Here is a 15,161-nt window from a genome sequence, read left to right as displayed (position 1 = left end):
CATCATTGGTGTTGTAGATTTAAGTCCACTGGGCAGAATTTGTTCCACGGTTTGAAGGCAGTGCATAGCAGTACCCTCGCAGAATTGATATTGTGCGGTGACTGACAGAAAATGTAAGAGAACTGGAAATTACAGTAAAATATGAGCACTGCAAATTGGCTGCTGGACAGTTTCAGTGATCCGTTGCTATCACCCCCAGTAGGAAAATTAGTCACAAAGCATTCTGTCGTGCAAAAGAGCAACATCCGCCATAGGTTTGGCAGGGTGAATTCACTGAAGATATGTTTTAAGTTGTTTCACAGTTCCAACTTATTGGGCAGAATTGGTTGTGCATCCTTGCTCCAAAAAATCAACTGTAATCACACCCTATACATCTGAAAATACTCTAGCCATTACTTTCCCCAATGACCACACAGTTTTGAACTTTTTCTTCTTCAGTGAGTTTCAGTGATGCCATTTCATTGACTACCTCTTTGATTCTGGTGCAGTAAAATGAACCTATGTTTTGCCTCCAGTCACAGTTTTTTCCAGAAACTCCTCTCCTTCAAAACAGAAGCACTGCAAGAGTTGAGAGGCAATTGTTTTTCATGTCTCTTTATTATGATTGATTAACATTCTTGGTACCTATGTCGCAACAAACGTTTGAGTATCTAAGTCATTGAATAATCATCATCACACTGCACTTACCGAGGGAGAAGATATTGTGACACAAGTCATCTGCAGTCACCGGCAGTCAGTTCGAACAATGTCATCGACTCACCGAATGCAGTCAACAGCCCGGCACTCCGTGTTTCATCAACTGACGGTGTTTGGAGGAGGAGGAGGTTAGTGTTTAACGTCCCGTCGACAACGAGGGCATTAGAGACGGAGCGCAAGCTCGGGTTAGGGAAGGATGGGGAAGGAAATCGGCCGTGCCCTTTCAAAGGAACCATCCCGGCATTTGCCTGAAACGATTTAGGGAAATCACGGAAAACCTAAATCAGGATGGCTGGAGACGGGATTGAACCGTCGTCCTCCCGAATGCGAGTCCAGTGTTCTAACCACTGACGGTGTTTGCATTCTGCTTTTTACAGTGATGAACTCGTCGTCTAACTGCACTCGTATCCACTATTGCATCACCGTACACATTTTTCAGTGTTTCGTAAATGTGAATGGATATTTCACCTTCTGCATTCAAGAATTATATCAGAAATGCTGCCCAATACGGATGTCGGTGTCAGTCATTTTGCAAGCGACTGCATGTACTGCCATCTGTTGATGCAGAAAGTTACTACTGCTGCAGATTGGAGAAGAAGCATAGTGTAAAATGCCAAATTCAAATTTTTCACTTGTTGTTGTTGTTGTGGTCTTCAGTCCTGAGACTGGTTTGATGAAGCTCTCCATGCTACTCTATCCAGTGCAAGCTTCTTCATCTCCCAGTGCCTACTGCAACCTACATCCTTCTGAATCTGTTTAGTGTATTCATCTCTTGGTCTCCCTCTACGATTTTTACCCTCCACGCTGCCCTCCAATGCTAAATTGGTGATCCCTTGATGCCTCAGAACATGTTGTTGTTGTTGTGGTCTTCAGTCCTGAGACTGGTTTGATGCAGCTCTCCATGCTACTCTATCCTGTGCAAGCTTCTTCATCTCCCAGTACCTACTGCAACCTACATCCTTCTGAATCTGCTTAGTGTATTCATCTCTTGGTCTCCCTCTACGATTTTTACCCTCTACGCTGCCCTCCAATACTAAATTGGTGATCCCTTGATGCCTCAGAATATGTCCTACCAACCGATCCCTTCTTCTGGTCAAGTTGTGCCACAAACTTCTCTTCTCCCCAATCCTATTCAATACTTCCTCATTAGTTACGTGATCTACCCATCTAATCTTCAGCATTCTTCTGTAGCACCACATTTCGAAAGCTTCTATTCTCTTCTTGTCCAAACTATTTACCGTCCATGTTTCACTTCCATACATGGCTACACTCCATACAAATACTTTCAGAAATGACTTCCTGACACTTAAATCTATACTCGATGTTAACAAATTTCTCTTCTTCAGAAACGCTTTCCTTGCCATTGCCAGTCTACATTTTATATCCTCTCTACTTCGACCATCATCAGTTATTTTGCTCCCCAAATAACAAAACTCCTTTACTACTTTAACTGTCTCATTTTCTAATCTAATTCCCTCAGCATCACCTGACTTAATTCGACTACATTCCATTATCCTCGTTTTGCTTTTGTTGATGTTCATCTTATATCCTCCCTTCAAGACACCATCCATTCCATTCAACTGCTCTTCTAAGTCCTTCGCTGTCTCTGACAGAATTACAATGTCATCGGCGAACCTCAAAGTTTTTATTTCTTCTCCATGGATTTTAATACCTACTCCAAATTTTTCTTTAGTTTCCTTTACTGCTTGCTCAGTATACAGATTGAATAACATCGGGGAGAGGCTACAACCCTGTCTTACTCCCTTCCCCACCGCTGCTTCCCTTTCATGTCCCTCGACTCTTATAACAGCCATCTGGTTTCTGTACAAATTGTATATAGCCTTTCGCTCCCTGTATTTTACCCCTGCCACCTTTAGAATTTGAAATAGAGTATTCCAGTCAACATTGTCAAAAGCTTTCTCTAAGTCTACAAATGCTAGAAACGTAGGTTTGCCTTTCCTTAATCTTTCTTCTAAGATAAGTCGTTAGGTCAGTATTGCCTCACGTGTTCCATCATTTCTACGGAATCCAAACTGATCTTCCCCGAGGTCGGCTTCTACTAGTTTTTCCATTTGTCTGTAAAGAATTCGTGTTAGTACTTTGCAACTGTGGCTTATTAAGCTGATTGTTCGGTAATTTTCACATCTGTCAACACCTGCTTTCTTTGGGATTGGAATTATTACATTCTTCTTGAAGTCTGAGGGTATTTCGCCTGTTTCATACATCTTGCTCACCATATGGTAGAGTTTTGTCAGGACTGGCTCTCCCAAGGCCGTCAGTAGTTCCAATGGAATGTTGTCTACTCCGGGGGCCTTGTTTCGACTCAGGTCTTTCAGTGCTCTGTCAAACTCTTCACGCAGTATCGTATCTCCCATTTCATCTTCATCTACATCCTCTTCCATTTCCATAATATTGTCCTCAAGTGCATCGCCCTTGTATAGACCCTCTATATACTCCTTCCACCTTTCTGCTTTCCCTTCTTTGCTTAGAACTGGGTTTCCATCTGAGCTCTTGATGTTTATACAAGTGGTTCTCTTATCTCCAAAGGTCTCTTTAATTTTCCTGTAGGCAGTATCTATCTTACCCCTAGTGAGATAAGCCTCTACATCCTTACATTTGTCCTCTAGCCATCCCTGCTTAGCCATTTTGCACTTCCTGTCGATCTCATTTTTGAGACGTTTGTATTCTTTTTTGCCTGCTTCATTTACTGCATTTTTATATTTTCTCCTTTCATCAATTAAATTCAATATTTCTTCTGTTACCCAAGGATTTCTACTAGCCCTCGTCTTTTTACCTACTTGATCCTCTGCTGCCTTCACTACTTCATCCCTCAAAGCTACCCATTCTTCTTCTACTGTATTTCTTTCCCCCATTCCTGTCAATTGTTCCCTTATGCTCTCCCTGAAACTCTGTACAACCTCTGGTTCTTTCAGTTTATCCAGGTCCCATCTCCTTAAATTCCCACCTTTTTGCAGTTTCTTCAGTTTTAATCTACAGGTCATAACCAATAAATTGTGGTCAGAGTCCACATCTGCCCCTGGAAATGTCTTACAATTTAAAACCTGGTTCCTAAATCTCTGTCTTACCATTATATAATCTATCTGATACCTTTTAGTGTCCTACCAAAAGGTCCCTTCTTCTAGTCAAGTTGTGCCACAAACTTCTCTTCTCCCCAATCCTATTCAATACCTCCTCATTAGTTATATGATCTACCCATCTAATCTTCAGCATTCTTCTGTAGCACCACATTTCAAAAGCTTCTATTCTCTTCTTGTCCAAACTAGTTATTGTCCATGTTTCACTTCCATACATGGCCACACTCCATACAAATACTTTCAGATACGACTTCCTGACACTTAAATCTATACTCGATGTTATCAAATTTCTCTTCTTCAGAAATGTTTTCCTTGCCAGTCTACATTTTATATCCTCTCTACTTTGACCATCATCAGTTATTTTGCTCCCCAAATAGCAAAACTGCTTTACTAATTTAAGTGTCTCATTTCCTAATCTAATTCCCTCAGCATCACCCGACTTAATTCGACTACATTCCATTATCCTCGTTTTGATTTTGTTGATGTTCATTTTATACCCTCCTTTCATGACACTGTCCATTCTGTTCAACTGCTCTTCCAAGTCCTTTGCTGTCTCCAACAGAATTATGATGTCATCGGCGAACCTCAAATTTTTTATTTCTTCTCCATGGATTTTAATACCCACTCCGAATTTTTCTTTTGTTTCCTTCACTGCTCGCTCAAGAAACAGATTGAATACCATCGGGGATAGGCTACAACCCTGTCTCACTCCCTTCCCAATCACTGCTTCCTTTTTGTGCCCCTCAACTCTTATAACTGCTATCAGGTTTCTGTACAAGTTGTAAATAGCCTTTCGGTCCCTGTATTTTACCCCTGCCACCTTTAGAATTTGAAAGAGAGTATTCCAGTCAACATTGTCAAAAGCTTTCTCTAAGTCTACAAATGCTAGAAATGTAGGTTTGCCTTTCCTTAATCTATTTTCTAAGATAAGTCGTAGGGTCAATATTGCCTCACGTGTTCCAATATTTCTACGGAATCCAAACTGATCTTCACCTAGGTCGGCTTCTACCAGTTTTTCCATTCGTCTGTGGAGAATATGCGTTAGTATTTTGCATCCTTGACTTATTAAACTGATTGTTCGGTAATTTTCACATCTGGCAGCACCTGCTTTCTTTGCGATCGGAATTATTATATTCTTCTAGAAGTCTGAGGGTATTTCGCCTGTCTCGTACATCTTGCTCACCAGATGGTAGAGTTTTGTCAGGACTGGCTCTCCCAAGGCCGTCAGTAGTTCTAATGGAATGTTTTCTACCCCCGGGGCCTTGTTTTGACTCAGGTCTTTCAGTGCTCTGTCAAACTCTTCACGCAGTATCATATCTCTCATTTCATCTTCATCTACATCCTCTTCCATTTCCAGAATATTGTCCTCAAGTACATCACCCTTGTATAGACCCTCTATATACTCCCTCCACCTTTCTGCTTTCCCTTCTTTGCTTAGAACTGGGTTGCCATCTGAGCTCTTGATATTCATACAAGTGGCTATCTTTTCTCCAAAGGTCTCTTTAATTTTCCTGTAGGCAGTATTTATCTTACCCCTAGTGAGATAACCCTCTACATCCTTACATTTGTCCTCTAGCCATCACTGCTTAGCCATTTTGCTCTTCCTGTCGATCTCGTTTTTGAGACATTTGTATTCCTTTTTGCCTGCTTCATTTACTGCATTTTTATATTTTCTCCTTTCATCAATTATATTCAGTATTTCTTCTGTTACCCAAGGATTTCTACTAGCCATCATCTTTTTACCTACTGCTGCCTTCATTACTTCATCTCTCAAAGCTACCCATTCTTCTTCTACTGTATTTCTTTCCTCCATTCCTGTCAATTGTTCCCTTATGCTCTCCCTGAAACTCTGTACAACCTCTGGTTCTTTGTTTATCCAGGTCCCATCTCCTTAAATTCCACCTATTTGCAGTTTCTTCAGTTTTAATCTACAGTTCATAACCAATAGATTGTGGTCAGAGTCCACATCTGCCCCTGGAAATGTCTTACAATTTAAAACCTGGTTCCTAAATCTCTGTCTTACCATTATGTAATCTATCTGAAACCTGTCAGTATCTCCAGGCTTCTTCCATGTATACAACCTTCTTTTATGGTTCTTGAACCAAGTGTTAGCTATGATTAATTTGTGCTCTGTGCAAAATTCTACCAGGCGGCTTCCTCTTTCATTTCTTAGCCCCAATCCATTTTCACCTACTACGTTTCCTTCTCTCCCTTTTCCTACTACCGGATTCCAGTCACCCATGACTATTAAATTTTTGTCTCCCTTCACTGTCTGAATAATTTCTTTTATTTCATCATACATTTCTTCAATTTCTTCGCCATCTGCAGAGCTAGTTGGCATATAAACTTGTACTACTGTAGTAGGCATGGGCTTCGTGTCTATCTTGGCCACAATAATGCGTTCACTATGCTGTTTGTAGTAGCTTAACCACACTCCTATTTTTTTTTATTCATTATTAAACCGACTCCTGCATTACTGCTATTTGATTTTGTATTTATAACCCTGTATTCACCTGACCAGAAGTCTTGTTCCTGCTGCCACCGAACTTCACTAATTCCCACTATATCTAACTTTAACCTATCCATTTCCCTTTTTAAATTTTCTAACCTACCTGCCCGATTAAGGGATCTGACATTCCACACTCCGATCCGTATAACGCCAGTTTTCTTTTTCCTGATAATGACGTCCTCTTGAGTAGTCCCCGCCCGGAGATCCGAATGGGGGACTATTTTACCTCCAGAATATTTTACCCAAGAGGACGCCATCATCATTTAACCATACAGTAAAGCTGCATACCCTCGGGAAAAATTACGGCTGTAGTTTCCCCTCGCTTTCAGCCGTTCGCAGTACCAGCACAGCGAGGCTGTTTTGGTTAGTGTTACAAGGCCAGATCAGTCAATCATCCAGACTGTTGCCCCTGCAACTACTGAAAAGGCTACTGTCCCTCTTCAGGAACCACACGTTTGTCTGGCCTCTCAACAGATACCCCTCCGTTGTGGTTGCACCTACAGTACGGCCATCTGTATCTCTGAGGCACGCAAGCCTCCCCACCAATGGCATGGTGCATGGTTCTTAGGGGGGGGGGGGGGGGGGGGCAGAAGATAATCTATAATAAAACAGGGAGTGAATATGCGCACTCTCTGGTCTTTTGGTCAGCACAATGGGAGACACTGCTAAGGGCATAACAGGTTGAACTCAGCTTCTCAATTAGTTTATGTGTGTACTGACCCCATTTTAACTTGTAATCCAGTTAGACCCTAAGGAATTTTACACGTTGCGCTTTCTGTAGTGTGTGGTAATTAATGGCTGCTCGTGGTCTAGAATGTCGTTATCGGTCGTATCAAATTACGTAACACAGCAAGGGGTAGACCCCGGGCACAAAGGCGCGCACGGAATTAAAAAATTTACGGGAGGTTCTGTGCAGGACGCTGGAATCCTAGGGCGGCTCTGCAAGCTGTGCCGGGTCCCGGTGCCGGAGGCGATTTCGGCCGAGCTGTCATGCGGCGGCAGAGACGCGGGCGTGCGGTGGTGCGTGCGAATGTGTCGGCAGCTGCTGGTAGCCGGCGTGGACGGCATCCACTTCTTCACCCTCAACAGGTGAGAGTCACACGAGGCTAGGCTGTAGCCCATCTCCACAGGCGATGAAAATTTTCAAGCACATTCTCCCACCGCTGCAACTGACTTGAAGAAGTGTCATCCTGGCTCACTATTGTGTCAGCTAGTGTGACACTCGGAAAAGTTTAAATCAGTTTGCCTTATTGACCTCTTGCACCTCAAGATGTTCTTAAACCCTGCGATAGAATTCTTGTTGCACCCTTCGGCAATTCCTGATGCTCACTTATTTGCGATAAAGTAACGCAGTGTTATTTGAAGCGATGCAGCTTATTTCAAATGTGCAGTAACTGAATGTGTGGACTAAAATCTTAAACCGACCCATTGATTTTAGACAAAATATTTGTTTTATAGTTTGTTATGAATCAGTTTTTGGCTTTGTAGACCATTGTCAGACAAGTTAATACTAAATAGGTAACCCACACACCATCAGTGAGAGTTTATAGCTGCACAAAGACTGCTGTTCCAAAGATATGTGATCTTTTACAAACATATATCTCTACAAAACCCAAGCGGAGAGTAATTCAATACATTTAAGTTTTTTTATATGTCTTTGTTTCTTCAAGTATCTACAGAACATTTCATAAATCTGTGTAAGGACTTGCTGTGGTTCATGTTACTGCAGAACAGTCAGTACTGTGAAAATATGTTTATTTGAGTATTAAAATAATAATAATAATAATAATAATAATGAGTTTTTGCTTTGGTTATTGAGTGTAAACATTATGATGAAGTACAAATTGAAAATTTATTTACGCCTTCAGAGATCTAAAGATACTTGTGACTATTAAAACCAGTGGACATCCATTGGCTCAGTAACTGAAAGATGACCTGTTCTGCACAATAGTATAGAGGTTGGTTACAAGATTAAGTACAAGAACGTTATACTTGCAGCCCTGTGACCTCTCAGAACCTTGACTATTTCTAAAAGTAAAATCAAAGCAAAATTGTGGAGACAAAATCCTTACTTCCCAAAGTACCATTCGGTTATTGCAAATAACAGCCAGAATTTCAAAAAAATAATGTATATAGTGCTTTTAACAATATAGTAATTATACTAATTGATAATAAAAATGTCTTCAGATATATATGAGAGGGAAACATTCCACATGGAAAAAATATATCTAAAAACAAAGATGACGTGACTTACCAAACGAAAGTGCTGGCAGGTCGATAGACACACAAACAAACACAAACATACACACGAAATTCAAGCTTTCGCAACAAACGGTTGCTTCATCAGGAAAGAGGGAAGGTGAGGGAAAGACGAAATGATGTGGGTTTTAAGGGAGAGGGTAAGGAGTCATTCCAATCCCGGGAGCGGAAACACTTACCCTAGGGGTAAAAAAGGACAGGTATACACTCGCACACACTACACAGACACAAGCAGACATGTCACACAGAAATGTCTGCTTGTGTCTGTGTATGTGCGGATGGATATGTGTGTGTGTGCGCGAGTGTATACCTGTCCTTTTTTACCCCTAGGGTAAGTCTTTCCGCTCCCGGGATTGGAATGACTCCTTACTCTCTCCCTTAAAACCCACATCCTTTCGTCTTTCTCTCTCCCCCCCTCTTTCCTGATGAAGCAACCGCTGGTTGCAAAAGCTTGAATTTTGTGTTCGTGCTTGCGTTTGTGTGTCTATCGACATTCCAATGCTTTTGTTTGGTAAGTCACATCATCTTTGTTTTTAGATATATTTTTCCCACGTGGAATGTTTCCCTCTGCTCAAAAGGAAATCTTCAACTGACGGTGAGGGAGGACACGCACTGTGCGGGGGACCTCTTACTCTCACCTGGGAAGCACAAAGCGCAGGCCGGAAGGGTTTACGACACGCTCGGTGCGCGACATTGTGATCCGCCCTCGTGGCAATCGGATGCGGTCGAGCGGAGCCTCGCATTCCTGTACGGACCCTCGTGGGGGCACTGTCACATCTGAGTGTCCCACAAATCTGGATATTGCACAATTTGACTAGCGGGCCAAACGGAGACTCACAATGAGGCCCCTTTCAAATTCTGTCGTGCCGATAATGTTGTACAGTACGCGGCACCTCTGTGTCTTCTACAGTGGTCTCACGACGTCTGAAACTGTTCGCACCCCTTATATTCCCTACGAGGTCAGGTAACGACACTGAACGTGAAAAACACTAACGTACTCTGGCGGCTGTACTACCTGCCGTAGAGAACTGACGTCGAATAATTTTAGGAGTAAAAGAGAGTGCTCACAGAGTAGCAGAAGCACTGAGTTGTCGACAACCGCAGGTAAAAGAAAATGAAAACTTGCCAGTGTTCAGAATTAATCCTTTCTCGAGCTAGAGTACAAATGTACATATAAAATGCACACGTGTATGCTCACTCCTGTGCCCTTATGTTGTCTGTCAACAACTCGATGCTTCTGCTATTCGGTGAATAGTCTCCTTTACTCCTAAAATTATTTACATTCTACCAGAATGTTTCATTGTATTTAGAGAATTGAAACTCTTTGTACTTACCGATGCAATGTACTAAGTTACATTGATATTTGGTAATGTCTTCTGGTTGTTTCACACTTCCCCCCACCACTTTCCCTTAAGGCCCTGCCCCCCCCCCCCCCCCTCCCCATGCAGTAGTGTATTTTATTTTTGATTATTGTTATTACTATATTAAAACAAATTGAATTATTATTATTTTTAAAATTGTATGCATCTATAACATATTGAAAGTTGTGATGGTGTCCATTCACATACAGGGTAGACCGTTTTAATCCGTAATGGGGAATAACTCGTGATGGAGATGAGATAAAGCAAAATGTTTTATCTAAAAGTTGTAGGTGGCAAAGAGGGTCACTCATTGCCACTAATGCCCATGACCTTGATCGGTATTCTCAAGGTCATTTGGAGGGTAAAGTGATTTTGTAAAAATGTGAACCCTAATATCTGATTAGAGATTTGAAAAGAGTGAGAAATTTTACGTATAAAATGACGCATTATTCTAGGTCGTGGCTAGTTCAGTGAAGGTCAAATAAGCAAATATGTTTTTAGTTCTAGTAGGGACTAATTTAGAACACAGGAAGGATACAGCAAAATATAATGTTAGATACAAACTGGAACAAGCATGCCGAGGAATGCGAGGTGAGTGGACTCCTACAGTGACTTGTAAATCAATGATCTACATTTTATTTAAGTTTGTTCTGTCTTGCAGATGCCACAATAACATTTATATGCAGTGATATATTCATTTTTGTCTATAAACATGTTAATTAAAACATAAAGTTCAAATCTCTGGACCGAGCAAGGTGGCACAGTTGTTAGCATATTGGACTCACGTTTGGGAGGGCGATGCTTCAATCCTGTGTACGGCATCCTGATTTAGGTTTTCCGTGATTTCCCTAAATCACTTCAGGAAAATTCCAGGATGGTTTCTTTGAAAGGACACAGCCAACTTCCTTCTCCACCCTTACCTAATCAGACGGGACCAATGACCTCACTGTTTGGTCCTCTTCACCAAAACCAAAGAACAAATCAAATCACTGTTTGCTCTTTCCAAATCCAATGTCACAAATAGGGCTTTCCATAAAACAAAAGTCAGTTTCCCACACTCATTTCGCCAAATGCTCGGTTGCTTCCCGGCATCTGCCTCAGAGAATACAGTATGCAAATAAATAAAATATAATAAAACAGAGGTCAAAGTATACACAGTTCCCAAATAGATGGCACACAAGTCTTTCCTCTCTCGTGTTACGTCAACAGATGTGGCGCTGGGAAGAATATCTGGCCACAAATTTAAATGATAAAGTAAATTTTGCCAAATTTAGAAAAAAGTGAACCCTGTACTAGATAGGAAAAGTGTTACAGATAACTATAGAATTAAGAAATATACTGTGGACACTCCCATCTTCCTACAGGACAACTGTTACGTTAACAGGGCTGAAAGTCTATGTTCCTAGTTTGACAAAGACTCGAACATCTTATTGCACCTCGGCGGACTGCTAAATCACCTGAGCTTAATTGCGTGAAAAATGTCTCGGACTATTTGGATGGGCAGGTGAAATGTAGCAATCAGTTTTCATGAAAATTAGTACCTCTGTCGGATCTAATCATTGATGTAGGTCGTAGTTGGATGTGGTGTATCAGAAGAAACCTGTGGACTCCCTTCCTAAACAAATTGAGGTCATTATCAATGACAGAGGTGGGTGTTATATGGCTTTAGCATGATGTCTCTGGGGGGGCTGACTTTTTATGGCTTTAGCATGATGTCTCTGGGGGGGGCTGACTTTTTTTATTTATTTTTATTTTTTTTAGCTTTGATGGCTGGGAACATCTGTTTTGTGTGGTGCTATTTTCATTGTGCTGACACACACACACACACACACACACACACACACACACACACACACACACAGAGAGAGAGAGAGAGAGAGAGAGAGAGAGAGAGAGAGAGAGAGAGAGAGGGGGGGGGGGGGATTGTGTGGCGAAAGAGGGGAGTGGAAGGGGTCGGATGCTGATCTATTAAGCAGACTTGGCCTCATATTTTAAGGGAGAAAAAACACACTTGCAAGTTATCATACCCAGCAGTCCACCCGTGCGAAAATTTAGGTCATAATTCTCATACTAAGTGGTAATGACCTTGTGAAAGTACAGGTTTTAAACTTTCACTTGCAGTGGTTGTTTGTCCTCACTTCTTCACGCAACAGCCGTCTGATGCCCAGGTGCGAAGTATTGTACAGCAGAGTGACAACCGGAACTCTCCTGTTAGCAGGATGTTGAAGGAATGAGGTTAGCAGAGTCAGGGTGGGGAAGGGAGGGGTGCAGGTGAATACATCTACCAAACAAGTTTTGAAATTTGGATGTAGCACATATTATGTCACTGTTGGACGCACAAACACTTATTATTACTTTAACAGTATCCTTGTATTTATATTCTGCAGCTATAAATATACCTTAAAATGAAAACGAATGAACTGGAGTCACTGATGAATTGTTATGTTAATGATTTGTAATGTACAATTTAATTATGGCTTTCATGTTGAAGGATAGCATATCTTGTGCAAATTTACTTCACTTTAACAGTGCGTGCTCTATAATACTGCAGCAATCGTGTTAATAATTAGTGTTACACTACTTCTTTAATGACACACACTTTTGTTTCATTTATTTACACTGCATCTGTGCATCACCACATAAAGAGCAGAGATGTGTGTGGCACCAGCCACAGATTATAGACCATGCACTTTAACATGAGTGTTGTTCATTGTGTCAAAACAGAACTTCACAAACCTCACTTCACACAATAGTGCTACACACTCGGGCATTGTTGGTGAAACACATTGAGCTTGTGTGCTGATTTTACTGACATTTTCCAGGTGTCACATGCATATACAGTCAGCAGTAACGTGATAGAGAAGTACAGCCAAAGCTTTGTGGACATAACTTGTAGAGTGTAATTGCCATACGGATCTCATTTGTTGAAGGGCTACGCAAATTTTACCGATTCTGATGCTATTGCCTACATGTTGAGATACGTTAATGGGTCAACATCTTGTAGTACCTTCTATTGTTTCATCGCCATTTATTTTTAGTCCCACAGAGCTGGCCATCCTGTCCAGCTCAGTACTCATTAGTTGTAAACTTTGTGGAGGAGTTCCGGACAGAAGAACAGTGTCATTAACAAAATCCATATCTGTAAGCCTAGACCTCTGTTATAGGTGTCCATAGTTTTCTCATTATGAAGTCTACAATTAATATGAGAAGGAATGGTGACAAAAATACACCGTTGTCTGATGCCCGTCAGAATGCTAAAGAAAAGGATGTTCCCATTTTCTGTCTTCATACAGCAACTCAAGTTAAGATACAGCCTTCTGAAAACATCATTGAGATAGTCAGGAATTCCATAAGCTTACAATATCCACAATGATTTATCAGTTTATACCGTCAAAAGTTTTTTTAAAGCCCAACAAAGTTTAGGTGCATTGGACAGTTGAATTCTGTGTATTGTTCTGTTACATTTTGCAGAGTGACAATAATATCCAGTATTCTTGTGTTCCAGCATTGAAAACCTGAAGGAAGTCCTACAGCAGCTGGCAGGGGATGGACACAGTGCAGAGGCAGAAGCAGAGGCAGGGGCAGGGGCAAGTAGCTGCGGTCAACTCCTGCCAAGTCAAAGGAATTTCTGAAAACTGCCCCACAGTGAGTTGTGACAGAGCAATGTGATGCTAGCATTAATGAGGGACTCTACACGTCCTCCGTGTGTCGAAAAACTGGTCTCAGGAATGTGACTCGGAATGTTGACGATGAAGCAAAGTGATGTAACGTAACGCGAGATGTGGAGTGAGCAGAAGTACGTTGCTGTATGCGTCGTGAGCAGCAGCTTTGAGAGCCCACAGTGACCGTATGTGACATGACCACACAGCCTGACCTGACCGAGATCCGCACGGTCCTCTCTCTACTTTTTGACACATTCACTGATGCTACAACCAAAAAACATGGAGGAAAAGATGAAAGATATGTTTAAATGAAAATATACGAAGAATGCCTTGTTACACAGAAAGTCTGGAAATGACAAAGCTGTTGTAAGGAAATGTATGTTTTTATTAAAATTATATAAATTTTTATGTGACATTTACATGACTGTTTAAGTGTAAATTGATGCAAACAAATTATGAAGAGCAAGTTCTACTTGCCATTGTTGCAGATGGCCAGTTTGAGTGACTTCATATAAATATTAACTGCAATGTTCCTTTGTGCCAGACAATTCTATTAGTCCACATGCAGAATAAAAATGATTACAACTCTATGTGTCAGAGGCAGTTGTGACAAACAGCAGAGACAGAAAGCAATAGAAAGGCACAGAGCTGTGTGAAATCACCGGGCGCACTAAAAATTATTGCATTTAATGTAAATGTGGTGCCCCCTATCACAGATTTTGCATCCTTGAAATTTAACACTCTCATTTCCTTCTACTTTTCGGGTTAAGAGCTACTGTCAAACAAACAAAATTTAATTTCTTTATTTGGAACTGTAGGTATGTTTCTCAGGATATCATTTCAGCACATAAGTGATGGGATATTTTGATGGCCAGATAATCTAGACCTTTCTGTACCGATCGTACTGTCCCAAAAACACAGTGTCATTTTTATTCTGTGTGTTCTGTATGTTAATATTGGTATTTTCAAATTCTGAACAAACAATGAGTAACTACATAAAGAAGTAACTATATTGTGAAGCTCTTTTTAGAGTGGCTTCTTGCATCCACATTTGTCTACAAATATCTTTGGAACAGCAATAACTTAGCATGGGTAAAATGTCCTGCCATTCTATCAGTATCAGTTTGGAACTCGATAATGGACTTCTGCCAAACTGCACAGTTTAAGGTACTGAACTTGTATATTATTCTAGGTGTAACTCAGAGAATGCAGTTCTCCCATCTCACAATCTCATTTAATTTGTCTGTCGTTTGAATGTTAACTCCCATAACCGTGTTTTTAAAATATTGCGACATTATGTATGCTTTTTCCTCTTTACTCTCCATCTGCATAATTAGGTACGGACTATTAGCATTCTCTTGTATCTTCTTTTCTCCCATTGCCTTTGTGCTCTCTTACTCAGCAGGATTCGTTACTTGCTGGAAGTATCTAATTGTCAACAATATTTTTCTTCATATTTGAAGATACTTTTATTTAAATAATTACTAGTGTAACTTTGACTAAAAATAATTCTACATTATGTAGTTCTTTAATGCTATGACTTAAAGATTGTTGTTAACAGCAAGAATAGGCTAATCCC

General features: G+C 40.9%; 1 protein-coding gene across 1 annotated transcript in view; it reads left to right on the top strand.

The window, feature by feature from the left end:
* The window catches only part of LOC126108404 (methylenetetrahydrofolate reductase), a 98,216-nt gene extending 84,215 nt beyond the window's left edge, over nucleotides 1-14,001 (top strand). Inside the window, exons 6-7 of the mRNA XM_049913613.1 lie at nucleotides 7,217-7,389; nucleotides 13,426-14,001. Of these exons, the coding sequence (XP_049769570.1) occupies nucleotides 7,217-7,389; nucleotides 13,426-13,552 (300 nt within the window). The 3' untranslated portion in view covers nucleotides 13,553-14,001. The remainder of the gene's footprint in view (nucleotides 1-7,216; nucleotides 7,390-13,425) is intronic.
* The last annotated feature ends 1,160 nt before the right edge of the window (nucleotides 14,002-15,161 follow it).

This window comes from Schistocerca cancellata, chromosome 11 (assembly GCF_023864275.1).
Source record: "Schistocerca cancellata isolate TAMUIC-IGC-003103 chromosome 11, iqSchCanc2.1, whole genome shotgun sequence".
NCBI classification, from domain to species: Eukaryota; Metazoa; Arthropoda; class Insecta; order Orthoptera; family Acrididae; genus Schistocerca; species Schistocerca cancellata.
The sequence above is the reverse complement of the archived record's forward strand: the minus strand, read 5'-3'. Positions and strand labels throughout refer to the sequence as shown.